The 20,303-nt window shown below is 38.2% G+C and overlaps 2 protein-coding genes across 8 annotated transcripts in view; one reads left to right on the top strand and one right to left on the bottom strand.

Moving 5' to 3' along the window:
* Positions 1-214: 214 nt before the first annotated feature.
* PUS7 (pseudouridine synthase 7) lies at positions 215-13,401 on the bottom strand. Of its 2 annotated transcripts, XM_053464257.1 has the most exons (17): positions 13,253-13,401; positions 12,275-12,686; positions 11,636-11,720; positions 11,451-11,552; positions 10,885-11,029; positions 8,515-8,532; positions 7,934-8,045; positions 6,745-6,822; positions 6,410-6,538; positions 5,020-5,145; positions 4,877-4,938; positions 4,416-4,576; positions 3,544-3,670; positions 1,977-2,078; positions 1,395-1,524; positions 654-745; positions 215-396 (listed from the first exon to the last, which is right to left on the bottom strand). In XM_053464257.1, exons 2-17 carry the CDS (start codon positions 12,649-12,651, stop codon positions 260-262), a joined length of 1,983 nt encoding a protein of 660 aa, XP_053320232.1. In that variant the 5' UTR covers positions 12,652-12,686; positions 13,253-13,401; the 3' UTR covers positions 215-259. The 2 variants fall into 2 exon arrangements, with proteins under 2 accessions (XP_053320232.1, XP_053320233.1); XM_053464258.1 differs by lacking the exon at positions 8,515-8,532.
* A 145-nt stretch (positions 13,402-13,546) lies between these two features.
* Positions 13,547-20,303, top strand: part of SRPK2 (SRSF protein kinase 2) — a 38,629-nt gene continuing 31,872 nt past the window's right edge. For 2 of the 6 annotated variants that reach the window (XM_053464245.1, XM_053464251.1), the window contains exons 1-2: positions 13,554-13,664; positions 13,789-13,849. In XM_053464245.1, the coding sequence (XP_053320220.1) occupies positions 13,574-13,664; positions 13,789-13,849 (152 nt within the window). In that variant the 5' untranslated portion in view covers positions 13,554-13,573. Of the gene's footprint in view, positions 13,665-13,788; positions 13,850-20,303 lie in introns of all 6 variants that reach the window. The other 4 variants (XM_053464249.1, XM_053464248.1, XM_053464247.1 and 1 more) reach the window with 4 other exon arrangements.

Below are 20,303 nucleotides of genomic sequence, written 5' to 3' on the forward strand. Positions count from 1 at the left end.
CCAACTTTACAGCACCTAAAAAGTGCAGGAGCACTTATTAGAAGCAAAGAGATTTTGGTTTGGTTATTTAATCTCTGCAAATGTATACCAGTTGTGTAAAATCTATTCAATACCATACAGTTATGCCATGTATCTTTGCAAAACAAAATGTTGAAGTGTTTTTGCTTCAAAAAAAAAAAATGGTTGGATACACAAAAAAAAAAAAAAAATAAAAAAAAAAATCAATGTTAAAAACAATGGCAGAGGTTAAAGAACAACCTCAGCGTAGCCACACAGTGTTCAACTGGGTCTGGTTCTTGATACTGGTGTCCATTTTAAGTACTTCTCTAATGGCCATCGTGGCATATGTAGAGGGAGGTAAGGAGAATTCCATCTTCAGTGCCCTGTACTTCCCTTCTGTAAATGAACAACACGGAAATGTAAGCATGTTTTAAGGTCCTACATAATATCATTACCTTAAAAAATCAAAGGGCATTTAAAAAAAAAAATTATATCTTGTCAATCCTGGAAACACAATCGTCTTGTGCTGTGTTTATATACTAAAAATTGACTTGTTATTGTCTGGGCCTAAAATTCAACAGCTCCATTGTGCAAGGCTGTGCATTTTCATTTTTTTTTTAAGACAGACTAACATCTATGTTGTCATCCCTTACCTTTGTTGAAAGATGGTGGTGGGTTTCCATCCAGAGTATCCAGATCTGTTTTGACTAGAGAGATTTTAGGATCATCATATGCAACCACCTCCCTGTACGGAGCAAAGCAACAGACATGGTAGAACATTAAACTTAAGTCTTTGAAGATTTATGACACGAAATCAAATACAAAAATATCCCTCTTGCAATCCCTATTACTTCCTCCTTTTGATTTATCATGTGAAAACAGTTGCCCAAAACAAAAAAAAATAAAATAAAAAAAAAAGATACCAAAGACTCAAAGACTCATTAATAAGCAACAAAATTTCGTTCCACAAGACTGCTTCAAGTTTCATCCATTGATCGTGCGCAGGGAGCACTTTCTTGCCATTTGTTGGCTGCTTCAATCAGTGGCAATAATTGTTGGACCACAGGAGGATAGAGGACAACTGCAGGACTGCAGCTTCTATTTTAGGTAAGGGATTATTTTTTTTCAAAAGGAAACTTTCATATGCATTCTTGTTTATTGGAGCTGTCAGGGACCAACCAAATCAAATCTGCTTACATAGAAAGATCAAGCAGAGCAAGAAAGGTGATCTATGCAGTTCGAGGTGCCTTGAATTTGCCATTGTCCCAGTTTGAGACCTTTCTAAGGATTATTTTGCTTAATATGAAACAGATCAGAATTATATATTTCCTTGGAATCACATGTGTGCTGTACTACGAAACATAATAAAAAAAACATAATAAAAGATTACATACCAACTAACGTCTTGTGGCCGGATGACTATTTTCCTGTAGGCCCCTGCTAAGGAATAATCCTTTATTCTGTGTCTCATATTTTTGATATCCAGATTGTCAGCCGCAAGCATTTCCTCGTATGCAGCAGCAACTAAAAGACAGAAAGAAAAAAAGCATGTTTCCTACTAGTGTGGCAGCTACAGGAAGCTTATATAAATTGCAGGCGTTATAATTTACTGACAATGAAAGAAATTCTATTGTCTGCTTCTCCACAATTAAAAAAAAAAACAACATAATTTATATATAAATAGTGTTCATTTACTTTACAAGCAGCTGCTATTACTTTGTGGACACAGCGCATGCCATGATTTCAAGATAAATGGTTTTGCATTGACACAGGGACAATAATGCCTCACTCTCCCTTGAAATAATGAGGATGACTGGCCCTTTAAGCATAAGCCATATGCTTCAGGCCAGAATGCGAGTGTAAGCAAATGTGGTTTTACTTGCACCACATAATAAAGAGGAGAGACAAAAGGAGGCGAGTTTGGAACTGTACCAAAAGCATGATGTAAAGTTTAGCGCATTGAAGATAAAACTCACTCTTGTGCTTTGGGTAGATAACATCAAAACCTGGCAGTGGCATCACAACATCATTAATGGAATAGCTGTCAATATCGCCTTCTTCAACTGGTATAGCGGTGGCTAAAAAAAATGAAAACATTTACATGGAACAAATTCAAATAAGCCAAACAGTTTCCAAATTCTATTATATTATATATTTTTAGGGGCATACATTATAAACTATGAAATGGAGAGATTTTTAATCAAAGATGTATTTTATAATTGGTAAATATTTATATATTTATACATTTTGATAAAAAAAAATTTCTGAACTTTTTATTATAGTAACAATAATTAATTTTGTATAGTTTTATATATATATAATTTTGTGCTAGTGCTTGGATGTATTTATAAAAGATTGTTAAAATATATATTAGGATATATGAATTCACTGGATATCATTATTATCTGCAACACAACAAGTGTTAAAAGATATACTTTAGAGAGCCAATTGACATCCGATACAATGTAACAAGAGCCAATTGACACGTCATAGAGGACTAATTGAAACTGGATACAAAGTAGCAGGAGACAATTAACACGCCACACACGAGATCGAGTATTTAAGGAGGGAGGAGAGAAGTAACCAACACGTCACTGAAGAAGCCCTATTGGGTGAAACGCGTTTGCGTGTTGGACTATCGTCATCGCGCTAAATTTACGAATCGTTTACCCTGAAAAGGAACGCTGAGATTTAGACGCGCTATAGACTGCTTTTTTAAAAGCACGCTATATCTTTTAAATATTAAATTATATATTTACTCTTCACCTCCCTGCCTCTTTGTTCGTATATCGACCAAATCTGGATTGCGGCTGTGTGGACGACACAAACTTTCGAGGAGGGCATCTCCTAAGCAATTTGTTCGGCGGGAACGAAGCTGGCATTTTCTCGATATATATCCCAACAAGTTAGAGCAAACTCATTGCTCTTTTTCACGTGAGTGGAACACCATATCAAGTTATTTTTTGATCTTCACATATTTTGCGGAAAGCACTATGATTTTCTGTTTTTTTCTTTTTCTATATACTGACACGCAATATTGATACGACGAAAGAAAATTGGAAACCAATATAAGTATTTGTTTATTACAAATTTTTCTCTTTATTACATTACACTTGTATTGATTTAACAAATCACCATTTATTATATTTTTAGGCGCAACACTTTTTTCTATTTTGTCTACTTTGATAGGTATTTTTGGGATTATCCTAATAGTGTTTGCTGCACTTTTACAGATTCACCTGTGTTGATTTACGTATATATACATATATATAAACAATTGTTTAACTATTATATATAAGCACCTGATCACTATTATTATTTTTAGTATTATATGAAAAACAAACGTACTCAAGGAGAATGTTATATTTGTATTATCTTATAGAACGACACGAAGAAATAATAGAATCCCAATAGGTATTTCTAAGGCTGGATAATTAACTTGTGTGTATTTTAGACTCACACACACTTAGGGGGATGATGCATTTCTAATATTATTAAAAAGATAAGCCTGTGGAGTGAAAGAAGCTGAATAAAATACATTACCTCCTTTCAGTACAAGATCGCCCGGAACTACTTTGAGTCCATACTCATCAATTCTCTTGCTCACCATATTATTCCACACGTAACTCTGGTAACTGTGGATGTACATTAAGCGGTTGTTCCTTGGGATCTAAAACGAACATGCATATATCTTATTTCAGACGGTATGCATAAAACAATGAATTCAATTATGATCCAGGTTCCTTACCCCGGGTCTTACTACTCCTCCACGCAAATAATGATATCAAATTCTGGATGTTGGCTGCTTGAAGGTAGTCCGAGGTAAGAAAGACAGGCAATCCTCATTTAAAAAGCAGACCTAACAATGGTTTATTTGATCTATAAACAGGACAACAGAGGGAGAGGCAAGAAAATACAAAATGCCCCATGCATATTAAGCTGCTAAACAGCTTTTAATCATAGGTAACCCATGATTGCAATCTAAAGTTTCCTATAATTAAGAGCTGTTCGGCATCTTGAAATGCATAAGGTGTTTCGTACTATCTTGCCTCTCCTCCTAATTTTGTCCTGTTTACGGATTTAATAAACTCCTTTTAGTCTGCACTTCATATGTGGATTACCTGTCTTTCTTACCTGGGACCACCTGAAAGCAGCCAACATCAAGAATTTGAAATAATAAAGGTACAAACAATACACTCTATAACTACCTATAGTAGTCATTAATAATGTTCTCCATTTCCTGGCTTGTAAGGTAACGACCTAACTGCTAGATCTATGCCAATGGATTAACCAAAGAGAATCTGAATTATTGGCCTGTTGAAAAGATAAGAGCAGGACATTCTTCAATACAGGATTTTGTTTTTGCAACACCTTAATCGCAAAAGAAAGAGTTTCCGCAGTAACATTGCACTTACTATGCCAAACGCTGATACAATATTTTTCAGGCCATACATTGAAAGCCCTCGTAACAGCTGTCCTTCAACACATCTTTTAACAGGTAGTTTTTTGAGAGCTGCGTCTGGATCCTTTGTTTTTGCCCACTCTTCTCTGCATTGAACCAAATAGTTCTTTTCAGCTGCAGAAAAAAGGTTTATTTGTGTGGACTGGAAACATCTGGACATGCTCAGAAAAAGGAAATAGCAGAAATATTGAAATCATTAGTATGAGCAAAATCAGCAGGAGCCGGGTGGCCATTTGGCTTCACTTGCCCTTGTAGGCCTGTTTCTTTTTCAATCCACAGCACACATTTTATCAGCATTGCTGTGTTGCCAAATGCAAAGATCTCAACAACAGAAAATGAAAATGAACGGATGCCCTTCAGAACACTGCTATATTTGTAGGGGTACAAAAGGGAAAAAATCTAAGCTGTTCATACCTCCTGGTCTTGGTTTCAATATTAGATCTATCATTTCATTCCAGTTGTTCTGAAGAATAGCTCTAAAATTGAACATGGTAGAGTGTCAGTATTGCTTATCATCCTTGTGCAGGTTTTAAGACAAAAATGATGCGACATCTCACCTTCCCACTTGGTAGGTAGGAACAGCTGTGGTTCCAAATCTCTGCATCCCGTAATAATTTATAAATCCAATATCCCTGAGGGAAGTCATGGCTTGCTTCACTTGTTCATCAGTCCCAGTGATGTTTCTGACAAAATAACAAACATAATGCTAAAATAAAGAAAGCCCTAAAATGAAAACTCTTGCAAAAGCAAACCTATGAACAATTACCTAGACTATAATCCAGGTTTGAGATACCTTCCCATTGTTTATGTTCCTTTCTGAAAAGATCTATTTGTTTCTGAGATTTTATTAAACAAAAGAAGAAAAAAAAAACAATACTGACTAAAGAACAACCTGGGAAAGAGAAGAGTGCACTTCTGTCTAATGATATTCTGAATTCTGCTATCCCATTGATCACACATATCAATTACTTCTGAATAGGGTGGTGGTGATTTGATTTCTATGTGTAAGTCATTTATTTTATACAAGCATCAGGAAAAAAAATTGCTTCAACAGAATGCGGGTGTCGGGTGCCGAGAGGGTTGCTTGTACATTGGCTAAATATTGCTGATGACATTCTAATGGTTATTTTTATACAGATCCTTAAACATAAATAGAATGTTTTTTATTACTAAGTATTGCGTCTTAAAGGTTAACATTCCCTTCATAGGGTCAACACATGAGGCCGAATACTACAAGTAATACACATGTTACTACAGTCATATATATATATATATATATATATATATATATATATAGAACGCGAGAGGTCGTGGTAAAATGGTGCAATGTTTGTCGGATCTGTTACACATGATGTTTTTATATATATATATATATATATATATATATATATATATATACACATACATATACAAACACACACGGTCTATATACATACACACACACCTTCCTACTCTTATATACAGTTGGCAGAAGTTTAGGATATGTGGTCAGGGTATTCAGTGTTGTAAGTAATGTGGTAGCACGTGGCTCACAGGGAGAGGTGGGTGGAATATGTTAGCAGTAGGAGATCGAGGACAGTGAGGAGGGGTAAAGAGAGAAAAAGCTTTTGAAAATGTACAATTTTTAATGACATGCATGAATGTATAATCCACAAACATATATATGCTATATAAACACACACAATTATATTACACTGTAATAAATTGAAATTGTGTTAAAATGTCGGCTCTATAACACAGCTTCTCAAAACAACAGGAGACAATAATTCATTAAAAAATGCCTACCTTTTTCACCATGCCTCAAACTAAGTTCTATATACTTCTAAATATAAATTCTTAGATGACAGAGAATGAATATAATGCATAATTACATTACAAACTGTGTGATGATGCATTAAGTCGCAAGGATAACTGCCTATAAAACTCATATATAATATTACATCTTACCTTAACACGACTGTAAAATGATTTCCTTGGAGTTCACCTAATTTCAGGGGGGCTTTCTGGTAAGAGAAATTTCCCAATTTGAAATTCATCAAACACTTGTTCAGATGAGCCAGCCTCTGGGCAGTAATCCTAGATTGAACAAAAATATGAATTCCAAAAAAATTATTTTTCTTTCTGTTCATCCATAAATAGTTCAGCCATGTGTAGTTATTTTCTGGTCATTGTGGCACAAGTTATTCAGCGCATGTTGTCATTTTTGCTGTGTTGAGTCATAATAGTAAATAAAGTGAGTACATATTTAACTAAACACATTAAACCAAACAATCTTTACTTACCTGAGAACAGCAATTTCTTGGACGGTAATGGCTCTTTTATCTTTGGTCCCCATGTAGGAAAATATATTAGGTTTAACTCTGTTTTATAAAAGAAGGAAACCGTTAAAGAGGTAAAACAAAACTTTTTTTAACTTCATTTCCAACTATACATATACGCCTTATTCATTTGTTTAGATCAATAGAAAACCAATTTAGTCGTTTAGGGTAATTTTCTTTAAACCCCCGGCATACTTGACATTTTGTATGGGACACCTATTTGAACATACGTTGCTTTCAGGAGCAGGGGCGTAACTAGAAACCTCAGGGTCCCGGTGCGAGAATCTGTTAAGGGCCCCCCCAACCCATCTATCCCTTTCTCACGATCTCCCCTTTCCCTCCCTAACCCCCTTCTCACGATTTACCCTCTCCCTCCCTTACCCCCCTTCTCACAATCTACCCTCTCCCTCCCTACCCTCCCCTTCTCACGATCTACCCTCTCCCTCCCTACCCCCCCTTCTGACAATCTACCCTCTCCCTCCCTACCCCCCCTTCTCACGATCTACCCTCTCCTTCCCTACCCCACCTTCTCACGATCTACCCACTCCCTCCCTACCCCCCCTTCTGACAATCTACCCTCTCCCTCCCTACCCCCCCTTCTCACGATCTACCCTCTCCTTCCCTACCCCACCTTCTCACGATCTACCCACTCCCTCCCTACCCCCCCTTTGTAGGTCACTTACCATCAACTCCTGTGTTGGGAGCATGAGGCGTTTGTGTCAGGTGCCGGCACTTCACTGCTGAGCGCCGGCATATGACGGCACCCAAGACAAACGCCTCACGCTCCCAACACTGCACTCTGGGCAGCGCTGAGGCAGGCGGCAGCGACTGCGAGCAGAGGCATCCTGGATTTCTGTCAGTCAGGGGGGCCCCTTGGGCCCCCCTGACTGGCAGAACTCCAGGGCCCGGTCGCAGTCGCGACCCCGGTAGTTCCGCTATTGTTCAGGAGTTACATAAAAATGCCCAATATCAGGACTGTAGGAGGTTTCATTTTTTTCTCTCTAATAAATGTGAAGTCAGACAATCTCCAAAAAGTGCTATAATTAGCATGTTTGCTCTGTATTTTATGTGAATAGGTTACAGGTGTAAGAGTGCCAGCTCCCTCATATTGTTGTATCTGGGTGTGCATTACAGCTTTAAGAACGACACAAACCTTAAATACTTAGAGAGAACATTAATGGCTTCCATTGTGTCTTTGTTTTCCTTGTAGAGTACAAAATGGCAGAAGCTCCCTCTGGATTTGGGCCAGGAATGTTTTCGTGGATCTTAAAAAGAACACAAAAAAAGTTGTAGTGTTACGTTATTTTTCCCAGCATAACTTTTTGGAAAATTAAGTAAAAAAAAAATTGTGAGCATGGTAGATACAAACAGAAAACGTTGGGAAAACAATATCTTTTTCCAGAAGAAAACTGAAACCACAGTGGTTTAGCACCATATAGTCAAATCAAAGGTGCCAAGCAGTTTCACTTTACTATAAAACAGGGGTGTCCAACCAGTGGCCCTCCAGCCGCTGCAGGACTACATCTCCCATACTCCTCAGCCAGCCCTTAGCTGAAAGAGCATTATGGGAGATGTAGTCCTGCAGCAGCTGGAGGGCCACAGGTTGGACACCCCTGCTATAAAACAAGTCTTTTATAAAAACTTAAGACCTTGCAGTTTTGGGCATGGCCAGCTATAAAAGGCATGGTTGGCGGTTCCTTTGTTTTAGCAGTAAGGAATGCCAACTTTGCTTACCTGCTGGTGTTCTGACCTCTGTCCAAGCGTATAGCATAAAAGGCACAAGAAAGTAATGTATGAATTGTACAGGTTTTCTTTGTATTCTAGGTGTTGGAGGTGAACATGCAATAGTATAACTATGGTTGTATGATTGCTTCATTCGTTGGGGTTTTATGGCATCCAGCAAAATGCGTGGCAAGTCACGATGGTCTTAGGAGCAGCAGGAGACGGTGAGCAAATGAAATTTTTCATAGGTGCCAGCTACCTCTAACCTTAAATTCTGCTTAGCATAAAGGATATAATGTTAAAAGCTTTTATGAAATAAGAGAGGTCTGTGCAGCACAGGCATACCTAGGACCTAAAATCCTACTGTGACCCCTCATGCCGTATATGCAATAAAAATCGTAACACAATGGGAGATAGTCCACCAACTTGCAATGTTGAATGTTCCATTTTGGTGAAAGCTACTGTTTTCATATTGATCCACACAGTTAAATGGGAGCTTTGTCCAAAGTAAACTGGACAAAGCTCCCATTTAATAAAAAAAACCAATGTGTAATATTTAATTCTGTAAACATGGCCTTCTGATAATGTTGGGTTTGATATTAATAAAATTTCTAATTTATAATAACAAAATCATTTAAACAGAAAAGCGGTAGTGCAAATTATATAAAATAGATTCCAAATTATTATTGAGACACAATTTGGTATTGAAGAATGATACAGGAAGGACAGGGTACGTCCCTTCCTATCCATTAGGATTGATTTATTGGTTAGAACTGGGTGAAAAGTTTCCCCAATGACCAGAAAACGGCATTCCTGTTGTATCATAACATTTATGCTGCAATATGCAGGGCTTTAGGAAATATGTGAAGTGTACCATGAGTCATGACTGCTGAAACTGCCTGCTGTTTTTGCCGCAATTTTCAGGAGTCTTTGTTCCCATAGAAAATGGCAAAAATAGAAGGATTCTTCACTAAATGACGAGGAAACACATTTTCAGTTTTTTGCTCAGCTCTCATCTTACTATTCCATTCATTTAAAAAGTGGTATGCTCTTAACAACCTTTTCTATCTGGAGACAAATACTAGTTATAAGAATGGAGATGGAGCATCTATTTTTGTATTGTTGAGCTGGCCCGAGCACTGCGTACATAGTCATTAAAGAGGGGTTCACAAGCAACCGCTTATTAAATGTTTTGGGATCATATTGTCCAATACAATAAACGTGTAACATACACAATGATATATATTTGAGATCCAATATAACAACCAGATAAGATTTTTTTTTTTTGTGCAGAGGTTAATAAAGCAAACTGGGTATTTCCAATGGCACATTAGTATGCCATTTCAAAATATTCTGATGAGAGCAGTCAGGGGTGGGGGTATTCAATAGTTAAATAGTAGTCTAACTTCCACGACGCCCCTTAAAAACACAAAAAAACCCAGGAACTGTAAAATGCTATCATCTAAACAAACTAAACATTTATCGTAGAGAAGACTACAATGAATCTCTTGTTTCAGTTTATATAGAAATGTTTCTATTTTCTGTTGCCAATTCAGAGCCCCACAAATGTACACCAAAGTAAAGATAAAAAATTATCTGTGTATGTTTCGCAGTATGTCACATGGGCTGACCAGAATCCAGAAATTGATTGAAAAGATAAACCAGAAATTACTAAATTACAGTAATCCTATCTATTATAAAAATTTATGTTATTGTGAGTAACACGAAAGCTTCGGAATGATAATAAGAATCAACAAGCACATGGAGCGCATAAAAAAGCATTTAAACTAGATATCTTAGCACTGGAAAGAGATGATATTCATTTCTTGTATGACATAATAATGGCAATAAGGAAAAATGCATTACTAGCATGCATGCAAAATATGACATGCTCAAGGCATGCAGAAAGTTATTCATTCTTACGACCATGCTGGCTGTAGCTTGGCCTGCAAGCATCTCTGTTGCCAGATGCAAGAATGTTACAATACAGGCTTCTAAAGGTGTGAATTTTATTTTATTTTTTTTTTTTTATCTAGTTCACATTATACACACATTTAATTGTATAATAAACAAGGGTCTGACTGTGTGTATAATGCAAGTAAGGAGAGTTAAAACCATGAATCCTATCTATGGAACCTCATATCCAAACAGATAAATTGGCTCCATAGAATATCAGGCCAGTTCCCATCTCTTATTAAATCGACAGATGGCAATGCCAGGAAGAAGGGTCTATACTAAGAAAGGCTTCATAGGGAATGCTATACCTTGCATGTCCATTACCGGTAAGGTGCATTCTATATTGCATGCCTTGGAGTTTCACATACCTGCATTACTACTACTATAGTATTTCTGGGCTCGATCTCAGGACAGTAAATGACTTACTTGAAAGTGCTTTTTTCCCAGCAGCGTGGTATGCAATTATATATTTTTTTCCTTCCCGATCCTCAGTTTTTGTCTCCAGGCCAGGAAACAGACCCTTAACAGCCTGGTGGATGATTGTTCTCTTTTCTTTGGTATCGTCAATGACCTGGGGATAAAATGAGCCACAAACACTGTAATATGCCCCATCTAATAACACAACCACCTAAACCTGTCCACTGATCCATACTGAGGCACGGCCTTTAGATGAAGCAATCTGAGGGATGACTATCCACACAGAAGTATAACATTTCATCTAACCTGCTCATTTTGTTTCAAGAGTAAATCCCATATTTTGTCCTTTGATTTTCCTTTTATTCAGGATGGTGTTATACCCATCTAATGTGTGTTAAATTCCCACACAGCATTAACATTTCCCACTTCAGCTGAAAGATGGTTCCTCTTTCCGAACATTTTGTATGACATAGCAAGCCATAATTGACACATAATTACCCCTTCTCCTAAAACCACAAATGCAGCGGATACTCCAGCTATCATTGATCTTTCTATAAAGCCAAATAAACAATTACCTCAATCTCCACATTTGCTTCTTTGTTTTTTAACATCTGAAGTTCTTCCAAGCGTTTCTTATCATCAGCAGAGAGGACAGAATAAATTTCTTCTGAAGGGTCCTGTGGGAAAAAAGTCAACTTTGAGTCATAAGGTTACCGTGAAAATACAAACTAATACTTAAAAAGATAAATTACAGATTTACCTCATTGTCTGCTGGAACCGATAAATCAGTCAAATAACTTATCTTTCCATCTTTTCCTATTTCATGGACTACAAAATCTGAGTATCTATAGAAATGAAATTTTGAAATACAAAGACATAATAGGGAAAAAAACAGAGTTCTGAAATACATTCTGGACCGGTAATCTCATAACATTTTTTAAACACTACATATGCATTATAGAATTGACACTTTGACCACCAGCCAGTTCCACCACTGGCTTCTACAAATGTTCCACAGTGTATAATGTGATGCCCCACGAGCATGTGCAGAAAGTGCTCACTTATTTCTTTTAGGTAAAAAAAAAGGAACATTAAACTGCTTTCGGTACTTTAATATCCATTCGTTGGTGGGGAGCAAAAAGGTCCCTTTAAATGCTTCTCTTCAACATACACCCTGCATCCAGACAGCTAATGCTCAAACCTCTATGCTGATCGAGAACACTTTTGTTAGATCTCAAGCTGTTTATGACCATGGAAACTATGACTATGGTTATATGTAACAATTTGATCTTTGTAATTATTTGATCTTATGTAACATCTGCTCTTATGAATAGCCCATTAATACTGACTGTGACTCCAAGAACAGAAACTGTCATCACTACATCATCAGCCAATTTACCTCTCCTTCAAAATTCCAGAGAAGCCTTCATGAGTGCTCACAAACTTAGTGATGCCCACATCTATTTCAGATAGGCCATGTTTCATCATGTCAGCAAAACTTTCCGGTTCACCATCTTCAGACTCTAACTCCAGGACGTCTTCTTCATTGTCTTCGTCCTCAACAATTGCCACAGGCACTTCATCTGCAACATCTGTGTCTATGGCCTTTTTATACTGAATGTCCAACATCTGGTCTGGTTCCTGGACATTCTTCAAAGGTTCTTCCAGAGGGGAATTCTCTGACAGCTTCTGTCTTTTAATGCCATCATCACCAACAAGCTCTTCGCTAGATATGGCACGCTTTAGAGACATAGTGGTCATTTCAATGGATTCCATTGTTCTTAAGGCACTTGGAAAGTATTCTGAGAAACCTGATAAAGGATAATGATATAGGATCTCAATAGAGGAGAAAAAAATGATCAATATAACAAGCAAGGATATATTTTCACACGATAGCTATTGATGACGATGTGTTTTCATTTCTTACACGGATCCATGTTGGCAGTGGAAAACGTTTAACGTCTGACTAACAAACACTGTTCATTTACGTCACCGACAACTTCCTAGAAGGCTGTGCCACCAGGTCTGCTAAGCAGGCCCCCAACAAATTCTCCATTAAAAGCAGGGTTTGGGACTGGACCCTGTGGGGACACATCTTTCTAATTACTCGTCTACTTTGCCATCAGTGAGGAAGGGGTAGTGCCAAGAGCAAAAACAATTTAACTTAAAAGGAACCATTAAAAAAACAAAAACTACAGCAACACAGAGAAAAAAGGGAAGCCCGTCTACCCTAAACTAGGCTTACCCCTGGGGATAGCAGGGGTTGGAATTAACAAACTGTGTGCCATATATATATATATATATATATATATATATATATATTCGTTGCAGGCCGCTCTGAGCAACATATGAACAGTAGCCCACTGCAGTGCTGTACCTGAAATGTACTGAAGCAATCAGCAGGCTACTCGGTATCAGGCCGGGCGACTGGCGAGTATCGTGGAATGCAGACGCCAGAGCCGTCTAAGGATCCTGGGCATCTGAATGCACAACACGTGGGATAGCGACTGCAACTCACAATCCGATGTCAAGTCCTCCAAGCCACCAGCGAGACGCTCGGCTAGAGCGCCCTCTCCGTTCCACAGCATCTCTATGCTCCGCGGTCTGCGGTTGCCTAGGAGAGGAGTCAAAGGAGGTGGGAGCGAGTGACGCAGTGTGTAGAAATCAGCGCGCTGTGCGGCGCGAGCTCACTCGGCCTATGGAAGCTGACGGCTGCGCCTGCGTGCAAACAGTCCCGGCCGGCACCGGCAATACCACAAGGAGCAAGGTGGAGATGAGCTCCGGCAAGGGTAGGTGAAGAGAAAGGCTTCACTAGACCGACCGCTCGCTTATACGGTTGTTTACTCGTCCCGCTCAGGTTTAGCAATATAATTAACGCTTCTCCTATGGCTGTCTCTCTTTCTCTACTCTCAGTGCTGGCCATCCAGGCCCGGAAGAGGAGGCCAAAGGGAAAGAAGGAGAAGGCTCGCAAAAAGTGAGTAACTGTCACCTGGACGGTACCTAGACCGGCACCATTACTGCCAATCTCTATCTGTTAACAAGCAGAGCCGTCGTCAGGAAGGGTTGACGGCTCGGAAATTGAACTTTATCACATGTGTAGAGACACAACGAGATCTCCATGTGCTTATTAACTGAATTTTCTAACGATTAGATTTATTTTCTCTGGATGAATTCAATACACTAAGATGCTGAGGTATCCAAACCCACGCGTGGATTATATCGCTCCTTTCCTTTTTTCGCATTTAGTATGTATGTATGTATGTACGTATGTATTGTTCTGTGTGTGTGTGTGTGTGTGGGAGGGGTGTAAGAGTGATATGAAATCTGTATTTACAGATGCAGATATTATAGGTGACTAAGCTCTGATCTAGCCAATGTGGGGGCTCATCTGTAATGCAAGCCATAGCAATAATAAGTGCTCACACACTACAGGATGAAATATTAGGGTGTGAAATAAAAAAAAAACCAATAGTGATTCCCTCTAATATGATTCTGTCTCATCCTTCCCATATGCTCTTAGGGGCCCCTTAGAGTAATGAGGGCACCTGTGATGTTCTTAATCTATTTATGGTTGTGTCACCTCTGATATCCACACACGGGATCCTACAGGACAATAGGGAAAGATGAGTGACTGATCCTATATGGATGGAAAAATAGAATTAACAGTGAAGGTTAGGATTGTTTGCATGTATAGCCGTGTTGTTGCTCTGCAAATTTGGTGAAATGTTAATACTGATAACAATGTCATTTGGGGTCATCAGGCAGCTTTATGGTTTATGTACAGTGATGAGCAATGTGTAGAATATCCGCGTATGTATTTCCATTTTCCCCAGAAATGCATATGGACATTCTGGGTTTTATAATAAAAACAATTGCGAATGAGTAAACTATTGAAGAGTTGTCTTTTGTGTTGACTAAGTGTTTGCAGCCTGATGTGTCAGTGCTGTATTTACGAAACAGGGAGTGTTGGTAAGAAAGGTGTTTTTATAATGGTGCATAGTGATGTATTCACACTCAACGTATACTTAGGGCAAGGACAATAACGTACCTTTCTTTTCAGTTTGAAAGAGCAGGGCATATATCCTTTATTTTGTAGCCGTATGACCCTTTAGAAAGCTGTCATGTCTTTTTAAAAGTTAAATGGTCCACAAATTGCCATTTCTCTTCATATTTCTACATATATTTTTTGCAAATGTCAATATATTTCCCAGTATGATTTTTGGCAATCTTTTCTGATTGGCTGCTTTTTTTTTTCTTCCCTTTGTATTTTTTTTTTTTATATAATTGGCTCACACCAAAGGATGTGTTTAGTTTAGATATGTCCTTGAAGCCCAAGGCGTTTCACAATGTGTAATATATTATTAAATGATTTAATGTGGAATGTAATGGCTCTTGAATGATTTACAGCTGCATTTATGAGACAAAAATCAGTTCCCTAACACTTGGGATACCAGGATCTTGAAAAATAGAGGCTACTACATTTCTATAAGTTCCGCTAGACTGAGCAACCTTTTTTTTTTCTCTCTCGATTTCTCGCTCCTGCAAAATGAAAATCTGAAGAAAATTATATATAATATCTGTGTGTTTTTGTTATTTATAATCTAACCAAATAGTCAAGAGGAGTATCAGTAACCCTGAATACGCGCCTACATTTTATTTTCATTATCTTCAGATTATAAAAAAAACTGAAAAGTAAATACCTCTCAATGTTGTGTTAAAATGGAAATTTCTAGAATTTTTTGTTCTGTACAATATTCTAGAAACTGAGTTTACATTTCTTGATTGTCCACATCGCTGACAGCTGGTAACCCCCATATCCAATTTATATTGGTGTATAACTTGAAGTTTTACAGTCAAGCGTTCACCTTATTCTTAAATCCTCTCGTCTCGAGTGGTGTATGGGATGCAGCTGGGAGCCCTCACCAATGTATGTAAAATAAATAATAAGGTCGCGTTCTCTTCTGCTTTAAAGTTACTTGGTAGCTAGATCTCTGCCCAACTTTCTATTGAGCATTGTAGGGGCCAAGTTTGGATGCATAGGTCTTTTCTCTTTAGGATTGCTATGAATGTGGTATCCACACACTCACGCTATTGTATTGTGCCACACTGTGACCATTTATAATCTATCTCGAGGATTCACAACTGTATTTAGTAGCATTCTACTAACAGCCTGGTTTTTTTAGCTCGCTTTGTCCTTCACGACACTGCAGAATGAAGCCAATTGTTTTTTTTTTTTTGTTTTTTTGAGACTATGCACTAGGATGCTGTGTATCCCATTTATTTAGCCTATGCAATTTTGCTCCCTTGTTTCCTGATTTTAATGTAATTGTGGTTAGGAAGTTGATGTTCTCTTAAAGCATTTTCTTCATCGGCCCAATCAAATGCTGAACGCTATAATTGGATTTTGTAAGCCTGTCTGGGGTCTCTCACATTTTGCATGCATCTTCAGAAATCAACTTTCATTGGAAACAAGTTTATATGTTTGTCAAGATTTAAAAATGTGTCCGCTGCAACCTTTAAGTGAACTTTGCTGGGTGATCTGTTTAAATGGAGCTCCACAGGCTCTATGAGTATATATGTGCCAGAGTAAGCTAGATGCCATGTGTCCATGTATACTGCTCCCGTGTGCTTACTAGGTTCTTACACGAAGTTCTGTGAGGTTCAAGATTTATTTATTGGCCTACCAAATGGTTAAATACAGCAGTCTTACTTTACGTTGGCACACCTTTTGTAGTCCCCATTACTAGATTTCAAAGGCACTAGCTGGGTAAATCCTCTTGGAGAAAGTTTATTCAGTGTGCATATTAAAGAAGGTGTGTGTTTGTGTTTATAAGCTATAAAGGGGTTGGTGCCGTAGATACGTTATAAAGAGCTGGCATATCTAGAAGAACTGGTAGTCCGTTCTCTGTGGTTCAATTAGCCTTCATGTTATGCTCACTTTTGTCCATAACTAGTAGAACAGGTGCAGGCAGGCATGACTTATTGGGAACAATCCTTTATTTGGTTTTTACGCACTTGTTTTTTCCCTTCATGATCAGACGTGTAAAATAACCAGTGTAGGGTTTCACTTGGAGTTACAGTGCTGGTTATCTGATATGCTGTTAAACAATGTGCGGACCGCAAACGTTTTTGGTTATTCCGCTGTCTCTGAAAAATGTGTTTTTTGCATTTTAAAGCATGTGGCCACTGTTTTGTTTCTCTTACATTTCTAGCTGACTTTCTGATATCTAGCTGTCGTTGAAATCAGGGCTACAATTAGTCTTTGAATTCACTGCACTGGAGGGGCCCCTCCGCTCTTATCGCTTGTAAACAGAATGGCGGTTTGAATACAAGTTGTGTCATTGCAACCATTTTCATTAAACTGCCTGGGTTTAAACCCGCCTGGTCATGTCCCAAGGATCCATGCTAGTTGGTCTCAATGCAGCTAGCCTTAGGATGTATCCTGAACAAAAAATGCATGGAGAATAAAGTGGAGACCAATTCTCACTTTTTTGTAACTGGCTTGAGTGTGTTGGTTCCAAAGAGTAATGTGAGAAATATATATTTTCTACTGCAGTTAACGTTTTGATGTGAACACTTGCCATAACAGTCAAGCGCTAAGATGGCTTTTTTTTTTCTTATAGGTGACTATATAACATTGTAAGAAATATCAAGCGATCGCCATTCTTCTATAATCATTTACATGTATGTGCTATACATTAATCACTCACTATAGTTTTGAGGGGTACACCCGTAAAGGCCACATAAAAAAAAAAACAACTGAGTGAGCCAGTAATTTCATTTCAGCAGCAATTTACCCAGTAGAAGCATACAGTGTCATCGGTTTGTTATATTATCCTTCACAATTAAGTACAGGAATCACTTATTTAACATGCTTATGGAGTCATTCACAATTGGACGTGGTTTTTCCTTGCATAACGCAGGAGATGGACATGTTTAATGTTTTGTTCAGTTTGATTAGAACAGGGGTCGACAAATTTGGTTTGAATTTAGGAGGCAACTCTGGCAACAATTCATTTTACCCCCTGGTCTGCAGTTAAAGCTTGTTTATTGTGGCAATACAACATAAAACACCCCTTTCTTCACTGCTGCAGCACTTTGTACAGGACCACAATTAACCCCTTTATGACAAGGGGTATTTTATACCATAAAGATGCAAGCTTGTATGTTTAACCATTATTCTTACTTTCACACACTAACACCATACACACACTATATGCTGACGTACACACACTCAAGCTAATGCCATACTGTAACATACACAACACTATCAAACAACACATATACACACACACACACACACACACACACACAATACATATATAAGAAGACTCACTCGAACACCATACATGCGTACATGCTGAATCTGGCACTACAGTATAGTAGTATATTTACACAAACACACTGACTGACATTATTGTATACACACCTGCTCATTGTCCAGTCCTATACATATACATGTTGACCACCCCCACCACCTGGTGGAGACCTGCCACATCGCTGCCTGTTTTCTGCCATCGTGAATCTTGCACGGGTGCGTGAGAAGTGTGCATTACCTGGTTCACTGCACCCCCACAGGAAAGCGTAGGGTGCCGGATTCACAATGGCAGCCCTTGTCCTGCAAATCCTATCCATCTTCACATCTATATGGAAGTGAAAAATTGTCTATGATGTTGGTGAGGGGTTAATAAGACAGCAAACTAAGGAAGTCGAGGGCAGACAACATTGTTCCTTTTAAAGATTGCTGCTTCTTCTAAGCCAGGGCTCAACAAACCACAGGAACCAGGTGGCCATGGCTTAGAAGAAGCAGTGATGTTTGAAAGGACAATGTTGTCTGCCCCTGACTACCTAAGTTTGCTGTCTTATTAACCCCTCACCAACACCATAGGTAATTTCTAGCTTCCATACAGATTGTGTGGCTGAGCCGAATGTATATCGTCTGATACAAAATGTATATGTATAGATGTTGCAACGAAGCTCACACCACACTGATTTTAATTATCCCTCTGGTGTGATGTACTGCTTCTCAGACTGTAAGCTGTTTAATAATGCATTGCACAGTGGCACTGTCTTCTTCATTGGTTAAAGTCCATTAAACCATGCAAAGGATGGCCAAAAGGATGTTTTTTAAGACAATATCGAATTATTAGGTGTAAAAAAAAAAAAAACAAACAAAAAAAAAACCCACAAAATCTCAAAGTTGGCAGTTGTTAAATTACACACCAGTACAAGAGGCAACGAGGGACCTGGTCACAAGGTTATACTCTTGAGGATTATAAATATTAGGCGCTATCTTTTTGTTTTATAATGAGAAGCCAGCTTTTGCGGTGCAGGAAGAATGCCAGATGAACCAGAAGACGAATGTATGACCAAAATTTAGTTCCACCACCTAGTGACGCCCCGGAAATGTCACTAAATGTTGTTAGTATATACAGGTATTCTATTGAAGGCAGGCTCTTACTAATAATTCACGTTGGCACTCTACATAACATGTACAGGAAGTGTACCCAAGTATGTTTCCTGCTTTCAGTAGAACGAGGTTGGCATAAAAAGGAACAGTGTCATTTTCTAAAGCCAATAAATGCATGGACAAATTTGCTTTTGTTAAAATATGTTGGCATCAAAGAATTTTTTAAAATGTGTATTTATCCGAGTAGCATTCGGATATGTTCCTTTATAACGCATTGCTCCCCTGAGTTAAAGCTTTGCTGTTGTAGGTTTACAAAACGCTTTCAAATAGGATGCTATTCCTTGTGGGTGCCAAGAGGAGAGAAAATATACCTGTGTGTTTATATAAACTTTTTTTGTGTGCGTGGGATATAAAAGTACACAGGTTTGTGAGAAATTATGGGTATAATGGAGATGCATCATCTCTTTTCAAGCTACGTCTCCTTCCAGGCCTCTTGAACAAAGCCTCATTGAGTCCATCTGAAGGTAATGTATTGAGGAGCTCTTCATCGCATTGTCTAAAGTCTCTTGAAACGGAATACATTTGGTTGGCCTCTGTGCTTACATAGATTTTTTTCCTTTCTATTTCTGTTATACAGCAGTGAACAAGAAAGTAAATAACAATCCCACTCTTCAAGGAAGTGCCCTGCTCTGTTTCTAGAGACTGAGACTTCAGTGCAATGGGTGCACACTATCTTACAGTCCTTTGGCATAAAAATGATTCTTAGAAGGCGGCCTTTTTATATAATATATATTATATAAATATTTTGTATTTTATAATTTGTAAATATCCCACTGATAAATGCATCTGAATCTGTACAGCCTAGCCTTAAAAATCTGGAAAATTGCCTTTGTATCTTTATTCCTGCAGTCTAATTATATACAGTCCTTTATCTCTCCTAGCAAATATGTACCACAGTTCATGTGCAGTACAGTGACTGTTATGTTTATACATGCATATTTTAAGGACACTCCAGCCT

Source organism: Spea bombifrons, chromosome 4 (genome assembly GCF_027358695.1).
Source record: "Spea bombifrons isolate aSpeBom1 chromosome 4, aSpeBom1.2.pri, whole genome shotgun sequence".
NCBI lineage: Eukaryota > Metazoa > Chordata > Amphibia > Anura > Pelobatidae > Spea > Spea bombifrons.

Excerpts from the sequence above, each read along its gene's own strand:
- PUS7 (XM_053464257.1), bottom strand. The coding sequence starts at position 12,651 with ATGGAATCCATTGAAATGACCACTATGTCTCTAAAGCGTGCCATATCT. Across the intron at positions 11,721-12,274 it reads TCTGGAATTTTGAAGGAGAG|ATACTCAGATTTTGTAGTCC; the intron begins GTAAATTGGCTG and ends TCATTTCTATAG. Across the intron at positions 6,539-6,744 it reads CAAGAAATTGCTGTTCTCAG|GATTACTGCCCAGAGGCTGG; the intron begins GTAAGTAAAGAT and ends TGTTCAATCTAG.